Source organism: Coturnix japonica, chromosome 4, assembly GCF_001577835.2.
Source record: "Coturnix japonica isolate 7356 chromosome 4, Coturnix japonica 2.1, whole genome shotgun sequence".
Taxonomy (NCBI): Eukaryota; Metazoa; Chordata; class Aves; order Galliformes; family Phasianidae; genus Coturnix; species Coturnix japonica.
Window position 1 is genome coordinate 54,952,458 of NC_029519.1, and position 26,826 is coordinate 54,979,283.

A 26,826-nucleotide genomic window follows, 5' to 3' on the forward strand; every position below is an offset into this window, starting at 1 on the left:
GACTCCTCCAAGAGCTTGTCAGACCCAGACTTCTGTAGATCTCCAATGCAGGAGCAGGGGAGAAATATCTCAGCTGAGCTTTAGTTGAGTTGTCCCAGTCTTCGTATGCACATGTTGCAGAGTGCTACAGAAGATGTTTCTGGCATTGGATTCTGAATTAGGCTTAGTGGTTGCCTTTACATGTGTGGTATGCTTGTGTAGCTCATTAGTTTATCCCCCACTGCTTGCCCTAAGAGCTGGGGGGCTGCTGACCCTTTTAATCTGGGAGTTGCTATAGCAGGTGAATGTGATACCTGATGTCACATGGAAGGGTTTGATTTAAAAAATGTGTTGTATGAAAAAAGTGTATAGCATTGTGATTGTCTGACATTGATTACTCCCTCCTTAAGGAAAGCTTTTGTGGGAAGTCAGTAACATTCACTTACTGTTTTCATGAAACAAACAAAAAACAGAAAGAGAGTTAGAAACAGACTGCTGTCCTCCTAACTTGCAGTATCATATACCAGACTGTCTTAAGACTGTATGACTCAGGTCTTTACAGGCCCAGGAATCTTAGGAAAATCTAGTTTAAACGTGAACAGCTGGTTTCATTTGTCTATCCCCCTAAGTATAGCAGAAATGTTAAATCAGATACAGGGGCAGCTGTTACCTCTTGATTATTGTGAGACTGCGAGTAGATAGCTTGCATGAACCTTTGAACAGGTGCAACCTGATTGTGTTTATTAAAGCATTATAGCAGTAGCAAAGTATGTGAAGCATTAAGATCTGATGAGGTGATCATAGAGATAGAATGTATTAAATACTTAGAGATATCAGTTTGGCTCTCTAACTTGGCCTTTGAACTAGGTGAATAGGAGAACATCCTCATTTTGTCTTACCGTATTATGTTTTGTATTGTGGTGATAATGTGAATTAGAGCCCTTTCAGCATTTAGGATAAAGACTGTTTTGGAAAATTGAATTGCTATGAAAATTTTTCTGGCAAACAGCATTGAGATCCCATGCAGCACTGCTGTATGAGTGCCTCAGAGGTTTTGCGTTTTTTCTTTACATGCCACAGAAGAATTAAGATTGATTTCACTGCTTGTTATCTGTCCAGATGCTAAAACACATTTTACTCAATCCTTACTTTTATTTAGAGGTGGGTAATAGCTGATACTACTTTACAGCAATAGTCTTCAAAAGCCACGTTTGCATTCAGGTGTGACTTTAAACGAACAACTTTTTTGTTGTGGGGTTATTAAGACTCCACTCTGCAGAAGGGAACTTATCTCACTAGCTTTTGTGGATCTGAAATGAAAGGCAGCACCTGTATCTCAGTAATCATTTCTGAAATGTTATTCTTTTATTGACTGTGAAAGATGAGAGCAGCTCTTCATTCAGAAAGGGCAGTTACTAATAGGTAGTGAATAGGAAGTAAATGGGAAAGACAATTAACAGAGCTCTGTGGTACATGTATGCTTGGAGAAGAATCTCATAAATCGTAACGAGAATGGAAGAGGCTGGATAAATTATGAGTCAGAGAAGAAATATGTGAATGTTCTTAGAATTATAATCCTGCCTTGGGATCAAAAAAAGCTTGTGATTGTGCTGTCATTAATTAGTGTACACTCCCATAGAAGTGTGAACAACTAGTCTTGTGAGCAGCGCAGGATCCTCACTTGGTCTCACATTTTTTACAATTCATTTGAATTTAGGGAAGGGAGAAATTTTTATGACCTACCCAGCAGCTGGATCAGTTAATAAAAGGTTTTGTTTCCGTCTTGATGTATAACTAATTTTTACACATTTTACCTGCATATTTTTATTTTATACTGAATCATTGCTTGTGCATTTTTTTCTCTCGCTTTTTAATTCTTACAGGTTTATCATGTTACTTATCCTTCACAGTATCTTTTCCATACTGTATGTGGCTGGTCTGCTTAGTGTGGATTTTTAGCTGTGGGGTAGCTATTGTTATTCTCTGCACAGTGCCTGTGGTAGCTGGATCATCTTTGTATCTGAGTGTCCTTGCATTATGCGCTTCTCTTGTAAATAATAAAAGGAAAGAATCTCACTGTAAAAGAATCATACATCATCTCATACATTCTTCTTAGATAGAGTTTTGAATTGGCTCACTCAAAGAGGTGTAAGATGTAGAGCATTGAACAGCAGTGCTTTCATTAAAAGTGAGTATATTTCTGAAGCTGGAGGTATTGCAGTGAAAATGAAATGGAGTGAATTTGCAAGAATGAAACATCAGAAAGTCATGTAGTTCTGCTGCTGGAATTTATTAATTTCAAAAAGAAACTGTATAACTTCCTTGGATGAGGAAAGGAAGGAAAAGGAAGGAGGGAAGGGGGGAGAAAAAAGAAACACAAAGGGGCAAATCTGCAGAATGTGGTCGCATTTAGAAAGTTTGCTGGATATACACTGATAAATGTGCTTTGTTTCCCATTGTTTTATTTACGAGGTAAATAATTTTATCCTTGTGAAAAAGCCCCACGATAACAGTTTAATTCAAAGGCCTATATTTTACATTCAAATCAGGTCTATATCTAATAGTACAGTCATTTCCTACTGCATTGTTATGGAAATTTGAACCAAAATTCCTGATCAAATCATCTTAAGTGAAATTCTTGAGCAAACAGGTCAAAATTATACACAGTGAATCTACCTTTAGGTTTTAACAGTATCAGTTATTTGGTTTCTGTGAAGAAACTTTTTACCAAAGAAAGTTGCAATAAATGCTTCAGGCTATGTCTACAGTAGCAGGCAGCATGGTGCAGTACAAACAAATCAGTTGGTTCTGAGGATGTGGCATCCACTAAATGTGTATGTCAGGGGGAACATATTTAACTCTAATTTGATTCTGCTGAATGACTCCCCATCAGAGGATGGTGTGTGTTAGCAGTGCTGCCAGAGATTGTCTTCTAGTTGAATTTGATTGTAAAGGCAATCATTTTATGAACTTTCAAACTGTTGTGTGATGTGAAGCAAGATGTAGTAAGTGGAATGATGAGGCATTTCAAAAGCACATTTCGGATCTGAAAAAAATTGTTAATATATTTTTGAAGTGTTGGAATGCAGTTGGAAACCTAAGAAGGCTGTTGAGTTAGTGGAAACAGAGTTTATTTCAACTGCATTAAAATGGTTTTAAAGCTTCAGGTTGTTGGTAGCACTTTGACATTATGTAAGAGAATGAAAGCATTTGCTTTGGAACAATTGATACAGAAGCACTCTGTAAACTAACCTTGTGTATGTTTAGGTGCAATGTTTGTCTTGCTCACTTGAAAAGTTAAAGTTTCATGTGCTTTCAGCTCATCCTAGAATAGCCCTGTTTATGCAGTAGTAACATAGCTGAGGAAAGCTTTTCACACCTGTTGATCGACATCTGAAGAGTCCAGATAACAAGCATATGAAGTCACACTTACTGTCTTTCTCTCCATCTAAAAATAAATGCCACAGCTCTCCCTAACTTGCAATATATATATATAAGTCTGGACACAGCTGAGCAGCATAGTAGTGTTACACTGTCTTGATTTAGTGGGTATGCCATTCTTAAGCTGGCAGATAAAGTGGATCGTTCTTTAGCTGAACACTTTGTATGTAAGGGATTTGTGCCAATAAGCCCTGACACACGCCAGAGGTAAAGAATGTGGCCTTGAGCATGCTACAGAGAGAACTGCTGCATCTTTCTCTCATATTTAAATTTCTAATATCTTCAGCCTGAGGAGAAGGTAGGATGTGATTTCCAGTTCTTCTCTATCAAGATCAAAGATTTTTGAATCGGAATGAATTCAACATTGATGTTTCTTTCATATTACAGTGGTGTAAAGGTTTTCACATAGGTTGGTACTTGCAATTAGATAGGCTTTCAAGTTCTATTAAAATCATCTCTGACTTCAAACCTCTCAAAATAGCACCATGTCATGATGCAATGCCACTGAACTTAACTCAGGGATCTGTCATCAGGTCAGTGTTCTCTGGCTTTCTTTTCACCTAATAGTTCTTGTGGCTACATTTCCAGGAATTTCATCATGTTTTCTATTGATATGTTTGGCTTGTTAAAGAGAGGGTAGTTTCAAGCATTCAGTTTTGAAAGCACATCATTGTATTCACTTTCAGAAAGCTGAGTTTTCCTGGATTGTTTGTCCAAATGTCTAATATAAAACTTGTTTTGTTCTGGGCAGCTGTTTGATAAAATCCAAAACATACTTTTCTGTGTGGCTGAAAATGCCTAACTTCTATTACTGTTAAGTCACTTGGCGTTCATACATTTTTGTTTTTCATACCAGTTGAAAAGAAATACGGAATCCTGATCATATATAGTACATTTATTTTTACCTTCAATTGCTCCACAAATAAATGAACATAAGCAATTATTTAAAAACACCAATGACACATTGAAGGTCTGTAAAAATAGACACGTGCGCTCTCACTTTCGAAATGATTTTCAGGTCTACTTTATAGTCTTTATCAGTGGAAAAATATAAATACTACATATAGCCTTCATGATACATAAGGAACAGAATTATGTTTTGTGCCAGAAAATAATCCACTAGCTAAACTTTAAGGGGATGTGTCTCTATATGGTTTTGATACGGAGATTTAAATTCTGAATACAGTGACACATTTAAAAAAGATTTTAATTCTGAAATAATACCAAAACTGCTTTTAAAGTCTTTGAATATGCAAACATTGCATTGCAGGCTTTGGGACTCATCTGAGGTTTTAAAGTAACTGTAGTAACTATATGCAGCTTCTTATTTTGATTCCTTATTCTTCTTTTTAAGTTTTTTATATTTTAGAGTGAGGAAAGTAAGATTCTTTGTCACTGAGCTGTTCATTTCTGCTATGACTTTAAGTATTGTGTTAAGGATTTCTGGAAGGTGCTGAGGTGAAGTTTGTCACGTGCGTGTGTGTATGCAGCTGGCATAGCTACCTGAAAGCAATGGAGCCCTTAAGAAACATTCAGAAATGGATTTAAAAACTGTGTTCTTGTGAGTTCACCACGCTTTTAATAAAATATCCTGCTTTTGCATATATTAATTATCAGTCATTTTTAAAGTTGTCCAAGTTTTAATTACCAGCAATTAAGATACTACGGTGATATTTTCCCCATTGTTCCTATTAAGGAAATTGAATAATCTAGACTAAGAACAAACAAAGTTGATGAAAAACATTTTCTGTAGAAAGACTTTTAAATTTATTTTCATTCTTAATTTGCAGTGAGTTCCTAATAGAAGAAATTCTTTTTCCCAAAAGCCAATGTATCGGTGTGCCTGCCTCAAAATAATTTTCTGCTAAATGATGTGAAAGTTGAAAGCTGATTTCATTGCAAATCATTAAACAGCAAAGAATTATTTTGCTTCTTACTAATGATCAGTATGATACTAGCCATTTTATTGTATGAAATGGCATTTGTTTCTTAGCACAGAAAATTAAGAAAATATAACCACAAATTGAAAGCAAAGTAAGCAGAATCTATTTTTGGCACACATTAGCGATACCTGAATAATAGATGGTTGAAACAGGCACGAACATCCTATTGTTTTGTACTATCCATGTAAAATAGCTTCTTTTCTAACAGCTGGTCAGGTTTGTTCCTTTGGTAGGGCCCAGCCTGTAGCACAATGAGGCTTTTGATTGGTCTGCTATTTGTACAGATATCAGATACTTAACATGTGTTACAAATAATGTCTTAATTACAGCACTTGGGCGCATACACTTCAGTAACTGTGTAATACCCCTGATATTTCAATTGCTTTTTTTTTTTGTTTGTTTTGTTTCTTTTAAATTCCTTTACAGCTGTCTTACTTCATACTTAGTACATTACTGCTGATTAATAGGGACTTCCACCTCACTTGGAAAACCACAAGAGAAGGTTTAAAAGCTGCTACTTTTAATTCAGATAGAAGTCCTGACAGTTGTACTGCAGTTCTAAGCTGTTAATGGCTTCTTGTGTGCATGCATGTATTTGTGTGCTAATGTAAGACTAGCATTTTGGGTAAACAGTAACTGCTTCGTATCCCTCTGGTGGCCTCATGCGAGCTCGTGCATGAGCTTCACAGTATAGCTGGCCCTCCACAAAGAAGTAGCCTTTCTGTTTCAGGTTGAGATTGCAGTCAGAACACACAAAACATTCTGGGTGTCTGTATTTATCACGCGCCTTCACCACTGTCCCTCTGTGAAAACAAGAAAAGACAATGCATATGAATTTAGAGTGCAAAGAAACTGAAGTATAACACAAAGTAAGTTTGGGTATTTTTCTTAATGTCTTTAAGTTGCTTCTCTGGTGTTTTTGCCAATTAGAGAATTTAAAGTTGTAAGTTGAGTTTGAATGAGTACAATATAAAATACATTAGAGGTGATGACATAACCTTTCTAATTGTTCACTGGAAAACCGGAGTTTGAACATTTTATTTTGGTGAGGAGAATGCTTTACACTACTGAACAACCTGTAGTTTTTGTGGACTTAAACTGGGGACTTGCACTTAAGCTAGAGATTTCTAAAACTGAGAAGAAGCAACTTACAGTATTCCACTCCCACATTTGTCACACTGTGGTACTTTCTGGGCTCCGGGCAGGCCAGTAGGTATCTTTGTTACAGGTGCTTTCACACTTCTTGTACCTACTGGACGTCCATCTAGGATCCAAAATATTTCTGTTAAGTACAGGCTGGTACAAAAAAGTCTGCTACAGTTAAATCTTTTTCTGCAAGTATGCACTCCTGTATGTGTTTACAAGCTTTCATTTATGCAAACTAATAACTTTTTTGATATAAGTTTTGTGGGCTTGATCCCATGTCTTTAGAATTGGGAACAATATTGTGTACTGTAGCCAAAAAGCAGATACAGCTGATTAAAAATATATTGCTGTCTATCTGATAGACACAGAAATTCTGTGATTGCAGGTCCTGGGTATTAAACAGGAGAGGAAGGAGGATTTGGCTTTAACATAGAGCCTTAACAAAGTTAAAACCTCTCTGAAAGCTTCTTATTTATACAATTAACAATATAATGAGTTCAAAAAGATTGGTAATATGATATAAATCTAAATAAAATAAAAACAATATAAAAATTTAAGATAAATATACTATAAATATAAAATTACAGAGGATGCCAAATAAAATCCCACAATAATAAGTGTACAGAAAAAAATAGATGCGTTCATTTCTTCTCTGGTAAATATTTAGATATAAAAGGAAAAGTTATGAATATTTATAAATATTCACCCTTTAGCTTAAATTTGGTTTTATCTTATTCTTTATGTTTACTGTATTAGAAACTTGTAGCCTTTAATAATGTTTATTATTATTGTCAAAACCTCTTTATTTGAAGGAAAATATGACTGTGAATGGTATTGTCTTCTTTAGTTTTCATTTAGAATGGAGAGGGATTGAGGGAGACTTCTCTTAGAAACTGGCTTAAAATTCTCCTTTTGGATATGGAAGAGATTATTTTCTTTCATGGTGTCCCAAAAGTCTTTTCACATAAAAGTTATCATTCAGTTAAAAACTTTTTTGTACATTAGCAGTCTTAAACTAACATCACAGTTTTATTAACACAAGGCATTGCTAGCCATAAAAGCAAGGGGAGGAATGTTACTAAGCTTGTATACTATTTGTCAGACTTGGGCTGTCAGAAATTTGTGTAGTTCTGATCTCTCTTATTCTCTGATTCCCCTTTCCCACAAATATTAAAAAAATAAAAATAAAAATGTTGAACAGGTAGAATATGTTATTATTAACCACCTTCCTCGGAGACTAAATTCTGGAGCACCTTAAAGGAGCCAGACTGGCGGGGTTGGCTGGGCTCCTCCTGGTTGGAGTGCAGCATCCTGTACACGTCGGACTGAGGCACTGCCGTGGGAGCTGGGTCACTGCATCACAGGGAGGAAGAGCAGAGAATGCAGTTAAGTGACATAACTTCAAATGAATAGCTCTGCCAGGCATAGAACGTGATTCAGGAAACAGCCAAAGAGACATGTGAGTTTCTCCAGCCGCTGGAAAACTGTTTGTTCCAGTAGCACTGCTTTATATAGGCTTCTTTGGAGCCTAGTGAAAAAGATATCCATGGAATTCTTACAAAAATAAGTCTACAAACTCATGACGCTGTTTCCATAATTACTGCTCTGGCTCTAAGGGCATTTGGAAATAGGCCAGTACTTGTGTTTAACTTCAAAGCAGTTGCATTCTTATGATCAACTGCTGTATTACCAGATGCTCTCTGGTCCAGTATCCAGAAATTCCATTTTCACAGCAGCTGGCTTCAGGAATGCTGATAAAATCACAGGCCATATCTTTACATAGGGCCAGCCAAAACCTAAGCAAACGCTTTGAGAGAGTGCCATGAAGTCAAAGTATTCATACTTTTCTAAGTTGGCTCATTCACAGTAATGATTATGTGTCAAAGCAAATTGTTACTTGATTTATGAAGGTGTCAGAAAGAGACTGAAGTAGGTACTGCATTTGCAGATAAACACAAGTGAATGGAAAATCCACCTTTAAAATTAAATTAGAGTGGGACCATGACTTTTATAATGGCAATTTCGTGACAAAAATCTAAGGTAAGTTCTTGTCCAGATAAGTTTCATGGTTGAATTTCTTATGACCTGCAAACAAAAGATTTTACCAAAAATGTTTGTGATATTATAAATCATGCTGAATTTTAAAAATTGTTCAAGCTAACTAAAATTTTCAGTGCCTGAGAGAAAGGGCAGATGACTACACACACTGGGGAAATTAGGCTGAATGCGTGACATCCATACATTTCAAATTGCTATTGGAATCAATTAGGTAAAAATGACTTATGAAGTCTGTTATCTCACTGACACTTGTGTAAATGTCCAGTTTAAATTTCCTATTACAACTGGCCTTCTACTGCCTTTTGCACCTTAGATAAGTTGCCACTGGGAAAAAGAGCAACTAATTTCATAGAGAATTAGGCTGTTTTTGACTTCGATGGTTTTGTTTCCTTCCCAGAATAATATCTGGACTGTCACATAGCACAGAAAGTGGAATAGCAGGTGGGCAGATACATCATAACTATTGATTATGTTAATTCTTTGTATCTTCTGTGATCAACCACATTGCTCAGTGCAATAAAGTTGGTGTAGAAACTACCGTTCTGTTCTTTCATCATAAGCTCTTAATCTATAAAGTAAGCTCACTTCTAAAGGTTTTCACTATTCAAAATTAGACGCTCAATCTCTCTTCTTGACTAAAATATTCCTAAAATCCAAACAAGTGATAATAAAATTACATACAAAAAGCAAAAAACAGGGATGAATCTATGAGACAACATTCCTAAATTCATACAGAGTACAAATGAATCCCACAACAGAAAAGACATTTCAAACCTGTGTAGAGAGTCAGATCTCAAACTGAGAACAGTACAGATATTTCTGAAATCTGATTACTTGGGGCTTAATCTATTATTACAGAATAAAGAAAAAGCTATTTGGCTTTTTTCTTTTTCTTTATTCTTTTTGTTGATGTTGTTGTTGAGGATAAACATTAATGCAATAGATTAACATCACTCAGATGAAGTACAGTTTTGTGATCATCCAATTAGCATGATCATAAATATTTCTTTATAAATTTGATTTTTATGGTTAGTTACAACCCAGTTCTTCAAGAGCTGAAGAAGGCTTATTGGTGCCAGTGATTACTGCTTATTTAAGATATTAGTAATTAGCTTTAGTTTACACCATACATATTATAAATTATTATTATTAAGTACTTGGTATAACAGAAAAGTAAGTACTATTATGCAAATATAAAGACAAACCAAAATGAAAGATGAACTGTACCTTGTAATGATGAGTAGTTTTAAAACTTTTTATTATTCATCACTGCTGTCCAAATTGATGAGGTTCCTACCTGACTTTTAGTTACTGTAGCAGGTAAAATTCACAAATCATGTTTTGATCTTTATAGAGATCCATTCTTAGGTTTAGAAAATCAATTCTGGTACATTCTAAATTCATATATTCATAAATATCAAGCGTACGGCTCTAATTACCTCATTACGGGTGTTTCCCCCAGAGCTGTAGAAACTTGGCCTTGCAGTGTTTCCATGATATTGTCATCTGAGTACAGCTGCATGGGTGTGTTAAACTGAGCATGTACAATCTTGACACCAGGAAGCTCCATTTCCAGTGGAACGTTAGGGGCCATCTTAGACACTGCTTTCAGCTCAGTGGGACAGATGGAGCTAACCGTGCTAATTGAAGAGGGGGTACTACGTCCACTGCCACAGTCAATCCCCGAAGGAGTGCTGCATCCACTGTGTTAATTACAGATTACAGCCAGAGTGCAGAAAGGTGTGAAGTGTGCATCGGATTATAGAGAATAAAGACAAAAGTACAGGAATACGGTGATGTTAGCAAGCGTATGTGTGTAACATATACAGGAAAGTAGAAGTAGAGAAAGTAAAGAAAAGCAAAAGTATGTGTACTCATTGAAAAGCATTTTCCTGTAAAAGTGCCAGTTACAAAGCATTCCTTAAAATTCTGGCGTTTTCTTTAGATGGTATAAAAGAAAATAATATTTCAGAACATAACATTAATTTGCATTTTGAATGCTAGATTTTGTGTGAGGACAAGTTAAGCCTCCATAAAACTTCTTATAGGTTTCTTAATTCTTAAGATCTCAAAAGAGTAGCATACAAAGATTATGTGAGTTGTACATGCCAGTGACTGAATGAACACCTGCTGTACTGGAATCCTAAATGCACCATTCCAGCCCTGCACTTCATAATCCATCCTAGTCCATGGCTGAAGAAATTACTGTAAAGTAGTGTAGATTTCCATAAATTCTGTGAGTTTTTTTAAAATTCGTCTTTTAAAATTATTTTATCAATATATTTCTTTTTTATGTGAAATATTTGTCGAAAGTTTCATAGAACAAAAATGCTTTAACAGCCAGTCATACTTTTGCTTTTCTAAATGGCAGTGTTTCCAATAAAATACAAAATGGTCCTTCACAAGAATAGAGAACTCATTTTATGGCTTTTGAAACAGATTTTGCATATAATTTATATAAAGTAAAGAAGATGTACAGTTTTGGAGAAATATCCATGCTGCTCTGTATTACTGAAGTTACTGCACACAATTATCTCTGAAAAAGGCCTGGTAAAATAATGGCAACATTAAGCTCAATGTCTTTTTCAGCATCGCTAATGTGAAGACTTCAGTATTTTCTTCAGAGCAACTTCCTTAATTCCAGTGGTATATTTCTTCCTGTTGTGTAATTGATTACCATTTATATGATATTCAGAACCAAGAGATGATAAATACTTAACCTTTTCCCTCAGTATTAGGGTTGTAATTAGTTCTTTCCAAGCTGAATGATTTTGTCTAAACCTATAAAATAACGTTATATTACACAGTTTGACCATACAGTGGTCAAACTCTACCCAGGAGATGATTCTCTTGTATGGAGAAGTCAAATTCTCCCCTTGATTTAATGCAGAATTTGTGTAGGACCACTTTCTTAAAAATTTAAAGGGAAACACATTTTCTACAATTAAAGACACATCAACAGAAAGCTAATTTCAGAAACGACAGGCAAGTCTTGAACCAAAAGCACAAATTCTGTATCATCACCCAGCAAGAGTCATCTGAAAATATTAATTCATATGGCTATTTATAAATGCACAGTCTTAAAAAAAAAAAAAAAAAAAAAGAAGAAGAAAACAACACCCTTACATTCTGCAGTATCTTTGTCAGTGCTGATACTGTTAGTAAATGGAAAACAAATAGGAAAAGGGAAGAAAGGGCATAAATCTTGCTATTAGCAGCTGAAGTGGTGTTAAAGCAGAATGAAGTATAGATAGAAGGCAAACATATATAACATAAAATTTCCAGTTAGTTTTGTGCAAAGTTGTGGCTAATGTTGAATGTTAGTTCAATCCCACAGCCCAGAATCAGCTCTTCTTGTCATCGAAGTGCTGTTTACCTTCAGCTGTCTGTTCTAAAGGGATATTTATGGTCCAGCAGGAGGTGGGGTTATTTTGTTTATTTGTTTTGCTGTGTTTAACAAAGAATACATTTTCAACTTGTCATAGTTTTATGATTTTTGGTCACTGGTATTCCACATCATAACGTCATGTAGTGCACTGGGAGTTAAAGTGTTAATGACCCAGTTCCAGGTACCTGCCCAGAGAAGAACTACATTCTCCAGGGGACTTTGTGGTCAGAGAGAAGATATATCTCCTGGCTCCTAACCATTGACATAGCTAAAGTAATGAAAAGTAGTAGAAAACCTGTGTGACAGTCAAGGTTTTGTAGAATTAAGATTATCCATGAAAGAGTGTGGTTTTTAAATATGGACTTCTGCAATGCTAGAACACCATACAGACCTTACCCAACTGAAGCTCTGAAAATTCTTACATTTCTGGTAGGTTGGCGTTCTTATCTGACAAGCTGGAAAACTGCTTGGAATTCAGCATTATCTCTGAAAGTATTGGGTAATTGAGAGTGGACTCCCAGTGCACTCATTTGAACTTCTGTAAATCTGATTACATACCTGCAAATGGTACCTCACAGTCCCAAAGGCAATTCTAGATACATACAAATGCTGCCTGTAGTTAGAGGCTATGTATTTCCTAAAGACTGTTATCATTTATCCTGTATTGTCATTAGGCTCTGAGTAGAGATGGGCATATTTTCTCCATTGTGCATTCTTGTTCACAGAAGGATGGGGATCTATTTGTCTGTTAGTTTCCTCTTTGTTACTCAGATAGTGAAAAAAAATACACCTTAGAAAACTGATAGTCCATATGAAAATGTCCTCTGTATGCAGGAATCAACTATTCTGCTTTTTCAGTCTAGTCTGTCAGACTTGAAGTAGTATAACGTAGCATACAGGCATTTTTTGACCCTCAGAATGAAATACAGAACACTAAATCCACTGATAAAATCTGTTACTGCTTGAAATCATAAAAGTATATTGCATTGCTTGAGCACTTTAGAGCTTCTTTGAGTCTTCTCAGCCAAAGAATTTGCATTGTTTCCCTCTCCCTTCTGCGTTTAATACTGCAAATAAGAGTAAATTAGACATTCTACCTCCAGTTATGATTGAGAAATATTACACTGAAACAATGCTAATAAAATTGTGCTATATTTTACATATATACAAGTCTGTAATATTAGGTAGTTATTTTAGCTCTGCACTAGTCATTAGGATATCCTCTGAACAGCTATCTGCTGATATTTTAACTTAAAATTGCTGCACAGCCTAAACTTTTTAACTTGAAGAAGTATCTATCTTTTATTTAGCAAGTGAAGAAATCTCTCTGTATATTTGTAAGTGTACAGTACTTGGTGCCACGCTATAAACTGGATCAGGTTTGTGGTTGCAGTTACTTCAGAATCATATGTGTATAACTGAGAGTAGGTCCTGGACCTGCTTGCTTTTGGAAATTTTGAATTTTGAGCCTGATATCTGCAGGTCAAGCACTTCAGGTTATTAAACTTCTGCCACACACTATATACTACCATAAGTTAATTTCAAATGCCTCCATATGCTAAATTAATGCAAACTGTGAGTATCCATTAAAAAATAACACCATGCATTCAAACTCATCACAGCACTCAGAGTTTATAACCTGCTTCGGCCTGGGAGTATGAAAGGTTTGGGCCGAATATTGTGCTTGTGTTCAAAGTAGTTCATATCCTGTAAAGAAAAAAGGGTTAAAATAGCTTTGGCTTATGAATGTTTACTTCTAGTTGAAAGGTAGATGATAACCTTTTAAAATCATAACTGTGAAGTAACCTTATTTATTTTGTACATTTCTGGTACTTGAAAAGCTGCAAAGTAAAGGCGTTAGAAAAGGATGATAGCAGTGTTGCAGATCAGTAGAAGGGGAGAACTGTAGCTACCTGCAGTGTACAGAGTTGAATGTAGAACTTTCTGTGTTGGAAAAAAATTGCTTCATTTATCATTCATTTTTTTTGGATAACCAATAAACTCCTGAGTATCGGAAAAAAACAGCAAGAGCTGGACTTTTAAACTGAAAACAGAAGAGATAGTGATATAACACAAAAGTCTGTGTATCATAAATAAATACCAATACTCACTTTTGCGATGCGTTAGGAATGAGACTCCTCAGCTGTCCATGGAGCGCGTCTTGTATATTGCCAGATGAGTACAGCCCAATTGGAGAATTATAGGAGGAGCTCACTACCTGTCTTTTGTCATCAATATTTGCTGCTGCAACAAAAGGCTGGGCCCTTCTGTTGTGAGCTGTACCAATAGGCTTGAATTCCTGTACATGATAGGCAGACAAAATACACAGAGCTACAATGCACACCAAAGCTAGTAATGAGTAAAACTGACATCAGTATTGTTAATCTCTGCATTTTTTACTTTTGCAACTTGGTTATTTTTTAATTGATGCAGGCACACTATATTATTCCATGAATTTTCTGTTTTCCTCTTAAGCCATACACATTCAGAGATTATTTTTTCTGCCTCAGAGCAACTAGAAGGCATTCTTCATTTGTGAGTAGCGTGAAAGTTTAAGAAGAAATGAGTGAGATGACCTGTTTTATTCTCTAGATTTTACACTGTTTGAGTTCATCTTGTAGAAACATCCAGTGAATGAAGTGTGTTTGATATATCATCCTTTCTTGCTGTCGTGCAGTGCTTTTTGGAAACAGCACTAGATGAGCAGTTGATCCATGTAGAATAAAAAGGTCTCATTTGTAGCAGAAGTTTCTACAGTTTGAATGAATTTCTTCTATTGAGACTGGATGTTTCAATGGTAAGATAGCACAGACTGTTGGTACTTCTGTGGGTTAGTTCTACCAATTTGCTGTTTTGACTTTGGATGTAGGATGTATTTTGCCTTGTGTTTGGTTTTCCTAAGGTTTAGGCCACTTGACTGCAAATCTCCAGAGGATAAAATCTGAAGTGAGCACAGAACTTTTGTACATGCTGAGTTTTTTCTTATTCCTGAAAGCTGAATTTTCTCCTTGAAAGCGTGGTTGAAGTAATACTACAATACTACAGGTGATTTATGTGATCACCTTGGTAACACACAGTGTCGTATGACCTATAAAGTGTTTGTTCTGATATTCCCATATCAATTTTATTCAAGATTGTAGGAACTCAAGTCATAGTTACTGGAGCTTTTGGTTTAATGATTATGTACAATTTATGCTGTCACCTGTATAATATAATAATAATATAATTTGAATACTTAAATCCCTGGGGTAATTCAAGGTAGTAAGAGCAGATTAGGTGAGTATGGATGCATTTTTTACATCTGTAGGTTTTTATTTTTGAAATTATGAAAACCTGAATGTGAACTGGCTCTGTCATTTTTATTTAAAACAACAGTTGCAGGTTTATATTTAGGAACAGATGGAAAGAAAAGTCATGGTTATATAGAATGTGCAGCCAGGAAATGCAAACAGTAAAAGCACTTGTATTAAATGGGAGTGTTTAGCAGCATTACATTGTAAGAGACTACTGAAAGAAGCAATCAGATAGATGTACACAAAGGTTTTGCTTGCAGTCTTTGTTTCTTTCTGTCAGAACTGCATTGCAATTGAGAAAATGCATTAGTAAATGGAAGTAAGCTACTACTGTTTAGATACATGTCTACTTTATGAAATATATTAATATCAAAATATTTAAAATTGATTTAAATCCATGTATGATACAAAGCAAACAAAAACAACAAGGAACATTGTCATTTCACCCCAATTAATTCTTGTTGACAAATGACCAGCACAAAAGACATGGTATCATGGTAGCATATTTACAATATAACAGTTGTGAAAAAAGTACTTGAAGTTAATTAGACGTAAATTCCTTTTTACTTTAAAATCATCTCTTCATATAAAATATCAATGACAGAACATACAGCAGCAAAAATAGTCCAGCTCTTGTGTTTATTGGATCTTACTGAGTCTGTAAAAAATCCTCTTTTAGTTCAAAAGCAAAATGAGAACTGGAGGTTGTTGAAATTCCTAATCAGGAATGTGTGATGACCGTGGTCTTTCATTTTTCAATTCTTTTTTTTACTGGACTGATGTCCTTTCTGCATGACTAACTACATTTGCATTTTGGTACAGGTATCAGGAACAGAATTAACACAGCCCAAGAAGTCTGTAGAAAATGCATGCAGCAAGGATTGTATGATGGCATTCTTTGGCAATAATTGCCATAAGTACATAAAGACATAAAGGTTTACATGTTGGAGATACCCTGTGACTAAAATCTCTGAATGCTGTTGCAGAAGATGGGCTAGGTCCTCTAAATAATGTAAGTGCATTGTTTCAGTACTTGACTAGAAGTGGTAATTGACTACAAATTCTGTAGAGTAGTTCTGTTTTGTTTAGATTTTTAGACTTATCAATGTATATAGTATATTTATATCTCCAAGGGAATGAATAATGTCTTTCATGGCCAGAGGTCTAGTAACAGGGAGCAAAATGTTCAAAAGCAATGATAGAAGCAATAAGAAAACAAACAAAAACAGTTCAAGAAATTGTGATGATGGAAGCAATTTTATGTGAGGTTAGAAGAGTTGTAAATGACAAAAAAAAAAATGTACAGGTCATTGTGTGGTTTTACATTAACAATACAGTAGAAAGGTATATATGAAGTTTTTTGTTTGTTTTTGTTTTTTAAATTGATAATAAGATTTACTTTCTCATTTACTTTGATTGTCTTCTCCTAATTACTTTTATACTGAATGTGAAGGATTTGAACTAATAGTACTTCAAATAGTTAATTATTTCCTATTAGTCATTGTGCTATAGGTTGCCCCAGATTAACAAAATGAAGTGGTTAGTTCTGACATGGGAATGCGGAGCTTTCAGGAGTGACTCCTGGTCAGCAATTACTGCTGGAAGTTGTTTGCTGGGATTGTTGTCTTTGTATCCTCTTCCCAGTAGAAAAACTAGTGGGAATTCTTGTCATGCTTTCACAATTGCCTCTGTCAGTTTCCAAATGTCTGGGACTGCTCAGCCTAATGCAAAAGCTTTCCACTGTGTGAAGGTTTCTTGTTCCATTGGTGCAACTAGGCATGGTGTTAATTGTTTATCACTTTTCACACAACCATCTCCAAGCACCTATAGAACACTTTCTATCTGTTGAAATTAAAGTAATCATTTTTTGGCCTTGTGTTGATAGGTTGAACTATTTAAAGTATGTTTTTCTTTTATCTATAAGTATCTTTTATTGGCTTTCAAATTAAGAAGATTGTTTAAGTCTTCAATTATTCTTATGTAGTTATCTGTGAAAGGATTTTAAATTATTGACTTCCTCCCTTGTGAAACTTCCTTAGTGTACTTTAAATCACATAACTGGCAAATGTGAAAAGTTCTATCTATCTATATAATATCTATAGCCTTTCAAGTATTTTTAATTGTTATGCAGTTGGTGGAAATGCTTTTTATACAACTCAGTGATTTTCCATTTTTGTAGACCAACCAGTATGTGCAATACCTTTGGATAAATGAGATTTACATTTGAAGTAGTACTATACTGCTTTCGGATTTTGTTTCACTTGCCCGGGCTTCAATGCTTCTATTCATTGTTAGACAGCAGCACACACTACCATGATTTACGCAGAACAGATTGTAGCTGTGCTGTAAATGGTCATCTGATCAAATTTTCATTCTACTCTGTTTGCACAGTTGTTATACACACTGCAGGGTCTCGTGCTGTGACCAACTAAGTCATAAAATTAAGTTTAAATTTCAGCACTTACAGAAAAAAAATGCTATATTTTTTCACACAGGTAAATCAAATTGATAAATGTTCTTCAGTGGAAGAGTTTAACTAAAATGCAAATCATCTTGAGGATGGTTTAGCATATTTACTAACATTGCTGCTTTTCTGATACCTAATATTTATTGAAATTAATTAGAACTGATTTTCTGATAAAGAAAAGTAGACATACCTCTGTCTTACCACTTATATGGTACATTTAGAAAGGTTGGCTATTTAAATCTGGGACAGATATTTTTTTCTGGCTGTCCAATGGAGCCTGATTTTTCAATAGCCTGCCAAATTGCACTTAGAGAAATCTTACTATTTATTTTTAACTAACAGTTCCTCTTAGGGATGCAGCATACATATAATGGGATTACGGTCCTGTAATACATACCTGCCTAATTTTACTGATTGTAGTGACTTTGTTCTACTGCTATATATTCTGTGTATATCCTAGCTATTCCACAGAAATATGCATTTAAAATAGCTATTTGGTTTCTTCATTATACTATCTCTTACTGCTAAAGAAGGTGGATTGTTTTTGCTGAAGTTTGCTGTATCGTCTAATACAAAGGCTTTAGAGCAGAACAGAGAGAGAACTGGAACACCAGAATTCATGTTTCAGAGTGCAAATGTGAGAACAGAATGGGTGGAAGCATTCACTGCATAGAATGTGTTCAAATTGAATCTGCTCTTATTTTATTTTTTTTTCCCCCTGGGATAGCAGAAAATAAACACTTTGACATACTTGCTTTGATCCTGGCCTGCAATTAGAATGCTCTTTTCCCTTTCTCTCTTGAGATTACAGCAAATGTTTATGTATGTTAAAGGAGAAATGGCAAAGGAAGTAAAGCACTAGTTTTAGACATGGCTAGACAATTAACAGATAACAACATGGAAACTTCTGTTCAAAGCTTTGCAAAGGGGCTTGTTATGAGCCTGGGGAGAGAGGAGGATTTGAATTGAGTGGATTTACTTTGCTTGTGTACAAGAAACAGGACTGGGCTGTTCAGAAGTGGTGGGTGATTTGCTTATTGATCAGTGCATGGGTGTTAACAGTTTTGTAACTTTAAGTTCTGTGGTATAGTGTAAAAGTGTATGGAAATAGAGAGATCCAACATTAATGAATTTCCCTGTTGTGTTACCTGGTACATCAAAAAGACTTCTGAGATGTGATGGGTGCATTGCACTGGTGTTTGACATCTATTCCTGACTTCATTAGAAATTCTCTAAAGGAGTTAAAGCAGCTTAAACAGTATCAGAATAAAAGGTGTTTTTATCCATAGTAGCACTATGGTGATAGGTACAGTTTTAAAGAAAAACAGGAATTTGTTGTAACTTGTTAAAATTTTGTTTCATTTGTAGCTGAAAACCTTAAACATCCATCAGATAAGATGATGCTCATATATCTAAAAACTGTGATGATTCATATTTGCTTAAATTGGTAGATAATGGAGTGGTATTCAAAGAATTTTAATGATCAGAAGGGAGATCATCTGAAGTGTAAACAGATGAATGAAAATGCTTAGGTAAATTTAAGGAATTCATACCTGTGGTTCAGCTTCCAAGTTTATCTTGAAGGGATTTGCTTTGCCATCTTCTGAAACTTGTGGGGACCATAATTTAGTTTGTGCCCTACAAAGAGAATAAGGCAGAAATTAAAGAACTTGAAATCCTGTATAGTTATATATCTCCGTGGCATAGTAGTAGTTTGGTTGTGTACTTTGAAAGTTTAGTTTGCTTTATGCTTTGTTGCTCTTTTAACATGAAAGTGCTTTAGCAGTATTTGTGTACTGTATGTGAACTGTTTTTAAAAGTATATATATAAATATATATTCAATTACTTATATTATGAAGAATTGGAGATAATTTGTTAACAGTTAATAGAATGCAAAGGAAAACCAGTCCCTTTCTAGAGGGACTTACTATTCTAGTTAAGCTTTTTACAGCTTTGTTTTTTAAATGTTTGATAACTTTTTGGATATCTTTAATATATTGCACAAATAGATGCATATATTAGGAATTTTCTTAAACCTTGGTGTCAGTTTATTTTTTCATGACCACAATATCTGTGGAAGTGCTGCTTTTCAATGGAGGAAGGGTGCAATTTAGGTACACGAGGTGTATATCCACTTGTAAATAGATGTTGCACAGATAATTCTTTCAGTTGCTTCAGTGGAGATAGGAAAAGTAAATATCATTTACAATTCTGACTTCACAGGCACAGGAAAATTTGGCAGCTGATTTTAGAATTATACAATACTAACATTAAACATTAATATATAGTGTAGACAATAATGCTGTTTGCTATATAAATCAAAATGTTTAGTATTTTTAAATTTGCAGAAACTTCACACAGAAAATTACACTTACCATATTTTTAAATAATTCTTAAGAGAGTTGTTAAATAGTATGTAGCAGCCTGTAACAGACTCATAGACTGCAATTAAGTGTAGGAATTTTTGATCTAAAGTCTAGGCTGTAGTAACTAGACGATCCTTTTTCCAAGAAAAATATTCCTTTATTTGGAAAGAAATATTGTGGTCAGCTGGAATAAAGTGCTGTGTCTTCCCAAGGGTGTCAGGTTGGTCAGAGTTGTCTGATTCCTGGAGACAGCTGGGAAAGTGATTTTGATTAAAGGCTGAACAAATGCATTTAGGGGATGTGAAGATGTTTGTTGTTCCTTATGGTAGCTTTAGTGGAGAGAAATTGCTGCAAGAAATTTCTGGGCTTGTGCTTTTCAGGTAAGAGAGCTTTCTGGTTTTATTGGTTACTTTTTGTTAAATTCTACTGTGATGTTCCTTTCCTTAACTAGAAAGACAGGCTAGAAGCTTTCCCTATGTTTGAGAGCAGGAGGTGGTGATAAGTGCTTGGAGCTGAGAGGGGTAGAACAGTGACGTATCTGACCAAGTGACAGCTAGCTAAAGGCTCTACTTGGCCCTTTCCAGCTTTTTGTTTCCCAAGAATGTTAAGAACTATTTATTTCCCTGTGGCAAATATATAAGGCCTGTGAAGTCAGCAGAGATACTGAGGGATAGGGTTTGTAGCTCGGTGATTCTTCAGGAGAGTTCCCTGATGGAAGTTAATCCTGTTCCTGAGGATGTCTTCTGGGACTACTGTGAATGTGGAGTTGGTGAGGTAGGCTTGCATGTGTGCAATTGGAAAGGTTTTGTGAAATTCTCAAAACTGTTTTACGTAGTTAACCTATGTAATGGTTGCAGTGCATTAGTTGGTTGATTGTACAGTATGTTTTCTCATAAGTAAGCAGACATGTTCACATACCTCTCTATTCTCAAGGAAAGCTGATGTGCAGCTGCTTTGATTCTTTCCTGCGCATCATTGTGTGTCATGTTCTCTGTGCTTAGGCCATTGATAGCCACAATAACATCACCAGGGCACAAGTTGGCAGTAGAAGCCTTGCTTCCAGGTGTAATCTGAAAAACAAATTCTGAATGAAGTTGTATCCATACCTAAAAAACTGATAGAATGATTTTCACTATGCTTCATCGTAACTTCAAAGTAGATGAAAATTGTTTTCATGCTTTCTGAATTAAATAGGTTCCACTTTAATTTCTGTAATTTCCCTAACTTGTATTTGAGCCTTTTGTCTCAACTGCCATTGTGTATCTTGCTTGAAAAAAGTAGTGATGTTCTCCTTCAAAACCTCAGGCAGTAGCAAAATAGTTTGCTGCTTGACAGTCATTGTGCTTAATGTTCACTGTGATTTTCATTTGTGTTCTCACTGTGCTTACAGACAACATACAGCAGTTAGTGTAGTTCCTGCAAGCTTGCCTCCTTACATTGTCTATGTAAGTAATCATAAATATGCCAATAATACAGAAATAATATTTTTTCTTTATTTATGTCTAACCTGGATCCTGAACTCCTTAGAGTTCTTCAGTCCTACTGCTTCAGTCACATTGATTCTTCTGTGAAATACCAAACAATGCATACAAAAAAAAGTATTGATGTTAAACAGTAGCAAATGTCAGACAGTCCTTCTTTACTCTTTCCAGCTGTCCACCCCTGTTCAATGAACTTGAATGCTTGAGAAACTTACAGTTTGTTTTGCAGGCTTTCATATTTTTTTTCTTCTACTTCCCACCTTGTAAACTTAATTGTTATTTGTCTGTAACAAGCTGTAGTCTGTATATTGTTATCACATGAGTTAAATAAGCGCTTTCAAAACTTGTGCTTGTGACCAGCTGTAGTCCATTAGCCCCACAAACCTGCAAAAGAATGGGCTTGCCTATTGTGTACTGAACATAGTGTTAAGGTACCTGAATAATCAGTTTGAATATGGATTAAGAAAGCTTCTTGCAGATTCTGAAGTCTCCAAAATTATCTATTTGTCAAATTTCAACAGCTGCTAGTTTAAATAAACCACACTGAGACCACTTACATTACTGCAGCAAGAAATGGGTGGGGGAGAACATGCTTCTTCCTGTAGCTTGGGATGGCTCCTGGCTCTGTCTAGCATGTTGAGGACACGCATGGAATGACAACTGCAGGAGAGGCCACTGGCATTAGAATGTCTGCTAAATTCTCTAATGCTCTAAATATAATGGGGAAAACCAGCCATTCTCTCACTGCTTCTCAAGTGAAGAAAAGGACAATGCTATGCATTGCAAGATCACACAGTATTACATACATGATACTGATACCTGAATAAGTGAATAGGTACCTCAGTAACTGATGCTGTATCTTAAGGAACTAGTTAGTGACTCATGAAATGCATATTGTGATTTCCTACAAAATGTTATAGCACAGTGTTTGTTGGCCGTCTCTGCTTCATGAGACAGATCCTGCTGGTGCTTTCAGAAAACTTTTTCCTTGCTCTTTCAGACATGTCTTTATGGCATATCTATTGTCCCTGCATTCTCAGGATTTGGATAAATACAGATATCTGTTGAGCATTCAGATGTTGATGGAGATAACTCTTAAATCATGTGAGATAATGTCTGTTATGATGCTTTGAAGAAAAACACTCTGCACCTGTTTAACAGACTTATGAAACTTGTCATGATACACTTTCATAAATATTTGAAGCTTTTATTTTATGAAAATTTTGAATGTTTGCAGGGAGAGAGGGTAAACATAAAGTTAATATAAAGACTTGCATTGTGATCTGTAGCCATTTGTAGTAAAACAGAATTGAAATCTAGAGTTAATAATGTTTTACCATTTACTCCAACCTCCACAAGTTTTATTTTTGTTTAATGCTTTATTTAACATGACTTCTAGTCTTGCATTCCTCTAAATACATGACCCAAACTGTGATCTTTTGCTCAGCATAGACAGAAATTATTCTGTTTCATGAAGGCTGAGCTTTTTGATCAGTTTGCTTGGATAATTCCTTTCATCTATGTAGAGTTCCAAGGATTTAAAAAAATATCTTCCTTATTTGCGGTTAGCTGGTCTTTTTTTACCTTAATAGAGTCTAACTTTTAATAATAGTGTCTACTTTTAATCCCCTTCCTATTCTTCCATCCTCTCAGTGACCAGAATCTGTGGTCTTTGCATTTGCTTGAAACAGTCAGGAGAACTGTCTTGCTTGGAAAAACTGCAAATGGATTTTTGAGATGGCATCTGTTCATTAGACAGGTGTATGATGATCTCTTCTGTCGTGGGCCCTCTGACTTGTCCTAGTAAAAGCTGTTTCTTGTTGAACAAGAGGCTATTATAGCCACCTTAATGTACACCTGTCCAATTGTTTTATTCAAAGTGTTTGAAAATAATTTCTATCCACCTCTTTATAGCAAATAGTATTTCTTGTCAGGACATTTGAGCCAAATGTGAATGAACTGCTGTTTCTTTTATGAAATGAACACCTAGGCCCAAAAAAGCAGGATATATGAATCCTGCAAATTATTCACTAGTTGTTAAGACCTACAGCATAAATACTTATTGAAAGATTCTTCAAAATGTATACTGTGGCAAAAAAACCCCCACAAACAAACAAACAAACCCAAAACAAACAAACAAAACCCCCTAAGATTAAACAAATCTACCATTAAAACTACTAAATTTGATCTAAGTAAATTTAACATGTTTTTTTCTCGTACATATGTATTATTTCATGGTTCTACTTGCAATGTGATTTTTGAGTATTGCCATAGTTTGCTAAAAGCCCGTGACTTAAATCTTGTGAGGCATTCGGTAGGTATGAGTCAATTGTAAAATCATTTACTCTTTAGAAAGCTACATTTATAGTAACATCCTTTGTTACTGCAGTTTTAAACTTCATTGCACTTAATCTAAACACAAAGGAAATACAAACCAGACACCGCTAAAATATCTTTCATTAGAGATAATGGAAACTATTTTTCTTTTGGAAGCCCATAAAAGGCAATGAAGGCCCCAAAACATGCAGAGATTTTTTTTCTTTATTCATTGTTTTTTTGTCTACTGTTTGTTCAGAGGTTTTTGTTATATCCTATGAATGTTAGTTATGAAGTTATGTGAACTCAAATAGCACTCTCTTTTACTTACACTTAAAATAAATAAATTGTTTTTATGCTAGTGTGAATCTAGAGTAAATGATTGAGAGAAATCAGTTCTTACTGGTGTAATATAAAAAGGGTTTGTCCTTCAGCTTTCTATCAACTCCTGTTTAGAAGCATATTGACTACAAGGCATCACGAGTGGCATCTGTCCTTCAAGGCTTTTGATGTTTATTTAATACCAGACATAGTGTATATACTGAGTCATAGTGTGAGGCTTTGGAGGGGGGGGAAGGTGCTGGGGTTTAGTGGCTCATGCGTCGGTGTGTTTGAGGTGTGTTAAAAAGCAGCAAAAACATAAGAAGAACTAGTTCTGATCATTAATGTGTTTAACACAGTTTTCAAAATAAAAACAAAATATTGAAATACTGATCTAATTAATGGCAGGATATGTGTAGCTGCCTGTTTTATATGCTCCTTTTGTCGGGCAACTTATTTCTTAAACTATTTGCAATTAGTACAAAATCCACAGGAAAATGAAGGCTTGAGTTCTTTCTGCCGTTTACTAGGGGGTTAATGTGAATTGTCTGTTACTAAATATGGCAGAAAACACAGGCAGATTCTCTCTTGCATTTTTAGCATAGATAACTTTTGATAATTCCTTAATTTAACATTCATGAAAGTGAAAACTTTCAGATGTAAAAGCAGGTGCTGTTGCCTTTGCTGGCAACATGCGGACTTTAGTTTAATTAAAGTTAGATTCATCTCAGGAAGTTGGCATGGAGTTTGCAGAACACAAACTTGCAGGCACGAGGAGCTGCTGCCAGGCGATGTCTCCCTGGTGCGCACTCAGGCAGGCAGTGAAAGTGGGAGCAGTGGGGCTCTGGCCTTCAGAGCCTCAGATCTAATTTTCTCATCTGAATGCCTAGGGAAATAATGACGGAGTTTTCCTGCTGCCAAAGCACTTGAATTTAATTTTTGGGGCATAATTAGAAGTACTCCTTTAGACCAATAAAACAGTTGTAGAAATGTTACACAAAACTTTCAAAGCAGTTAGCTTTCGGCTAGCTCTGATCAGAGCCAGCAGCTGCTTGCTGATCTGCACGCAGCTTCATCTGTGTCTCTGAACTTAAGAAAAGTAAAGGGCTGAAGTCTGCAACAGGTGTCAAATACAATACATAGAAAGGAAATGAACAAAGCACATACCCTGGTTATGATCAAAGGTTGGTTAAAATCTATTCCTCCTGAGAGCCTGAATCCCCAGGGTGCCGGTCCTGGAAGAATAACGTTCTGTGGCATCGTGGCTGGGTGCTGCTGGGTTCCTGCTTGTTTTCCTTTGGTGTGTGTGAGGGGCTGAGCTGCAGGATGATGTGTGCTGAGCACCTGCAGGACAGGGCAGCTGATGCCTGGGATGTTGTGGTCACCCCAAGCACTGTGCTTTATTCCTGCTCTGGGTGACGTCAGCCAGTCCCTAGCTTCCCCACCCACCGAGGGGAGTACCAAACCAGACAAATAAAGCCTGAGCTGGAAAGTTTACATCAGCTTTATCTGCTGCTTCAGCATCCCCCTCAGCCTTACTATCAGTCAAATCCAGGATGCAATGTCTTTCTGGCTTTGCAAAGCCGCACTGTTGCCTGCTTTATATATTGCTGGTGTTTTAACTGTACAGTGCACTGCTCTGACTGCTCACGGTACGGTTCTGTTTCGTATAAACAAATATAAGTAGATTTCCCTCTCAGGCTGTCATTTCACATCTTGTCTTACTTGTAACGTAATAGTTTGCTGCCATACGAAGTCTGTCCAGCCCTTCAGCTGAGTATTTCAGCCACAGTCACTCGAGAGCATGGCATGCATCAACTCCAATGGCTTAAAGAGCCTGGGCTGACATCATGCATATTTCTCATACTGAAGAAGAGAAATGCAGAATTATTTTATGATACCTGAGCTTTTTGTAAAAATCTGCAATTGCAAGACAATTCCGAATGCCTTCTTTTGGTTGCTAGTGTTATTCAGTAACATTCTCCACCCTTTTTGATTTTCTTGCATCAGCCTGTTCAGCTTCATTCTGACTTTATCCCCTTTATACTGCTCAGAAAGAGGAGGGATCATGCAGTGATGATGCCTGTGTTCACTCACTCTTATCATGCTGCTATAGATTTTTGCTTAGAAGTTAATTGTGCATGGGAAATGTATTTCAAGCTTCACTTTTCCCCAAGTTTGTCCTCTTTTATAACATTATCTACAGCTCTAATGAAAACTGTTGAGAATATGTATTTTGTAGTGATAACAGTCCACATAATGTTTTCTGACTTTGGGTGAAAGTGGTTTTTTTGTTTGTTTTTTTTTGCTATTCTTCCCTGTTGTTTCTTATGTCAGAGGCCTTACTTGCCTTTGTTCCCTCTGTGCATTTACCTTTCTTATTATCTTTCTTATACATTCTGCTTAGAGGGGACTCTGGACAAAAAAGAATAATAAGTAAGATGCAAGAATGAAATGCAGGTTCATGCCATTTGTATAATTTCTGGTGTGGGTAAATGTGGGTTTTTTTTTTGTTTTTTTTTTTGTAAATTTCATTATAAAATTGGCTTCTGCCTCTTACTCTTATTTGTTGAATGTCTTTATCTGTGTCTACTCATAATATCTGTATATTAATACAATAATAATA

The 26,826-nt window shown here is 35.7% G+C and overlaps 1 protein-coding gene and 1 long non-coding RNA gene across 5 annotated transcripts in view; one reads left to right on the forward strand and one right to left on the reverse strand.

Annotated features, from left to right (window-relative positions):
• LOC107313643 overlaps nt 1–26,826 on the forward strand; it is a 65,436-nt gene that overhangs the window by 1,766 nt on the left and 36,844 nt on the right. Inside the window, exon 2 of one of the 2 annotated variants that reach the window (XR_004307082.1) lies at nt 16,071–16,260. The exons of the other annotated variant lie outside the window; for it this stretch is intronic. This is a non-coding gene — a long non-coding RNA (uncharacterized LOC107313643). The remainder of the gene's footprint in view (nt 1–16,070; nt 16,261–26,826) is intronic. 2 annotated transcript variants of the gene reach the window in all.
• Nucleotides 4,295–25,608, reverse strand: PDLIM3 (PDZ and LIM domain 3). Of its 3 annotated transcripts, XM_015862074.2 has the most exons (8): nt 25,368–25,608; nt 21,001–21,152; nt 19,269–19,353; nt 13,595–13,662; nt 10,007–10,270; nt 7,735–7,862; nt 6,516–6,627; nt 4,295–6,166 (listed from the first exon to the last, which is right to left on the reverse strand). In XM_015862074.2, exons 1-8 carry the CDS (start codon nt 25,458–25,460, stop codon nt 5,977–5,979), a joined length of 1,092 nt encoding a protein of 363 aa, XP_015717560.1. In that variant the 5' UTR covers nt 25,461–25,608; the 3' UTR covers nt 4,295–5,976. The 3 variants fall into 3 exon arrangements, with proteins under 3 accessions (XP_015717560.1, XP_015717562.1, XP_015717561.1); XM_015862076.2 differs by lacking the exon at nt 10,007–10,270 and having other exon boundaries at nt 25,368–25,606; XM_015862075.2 differs by lacking the exons at nt 10,007–10,270; nt 13,595–13,662 and adding an exon at nt 14,067–14,254 and having other exon boundaries at nt 25,368–25,606.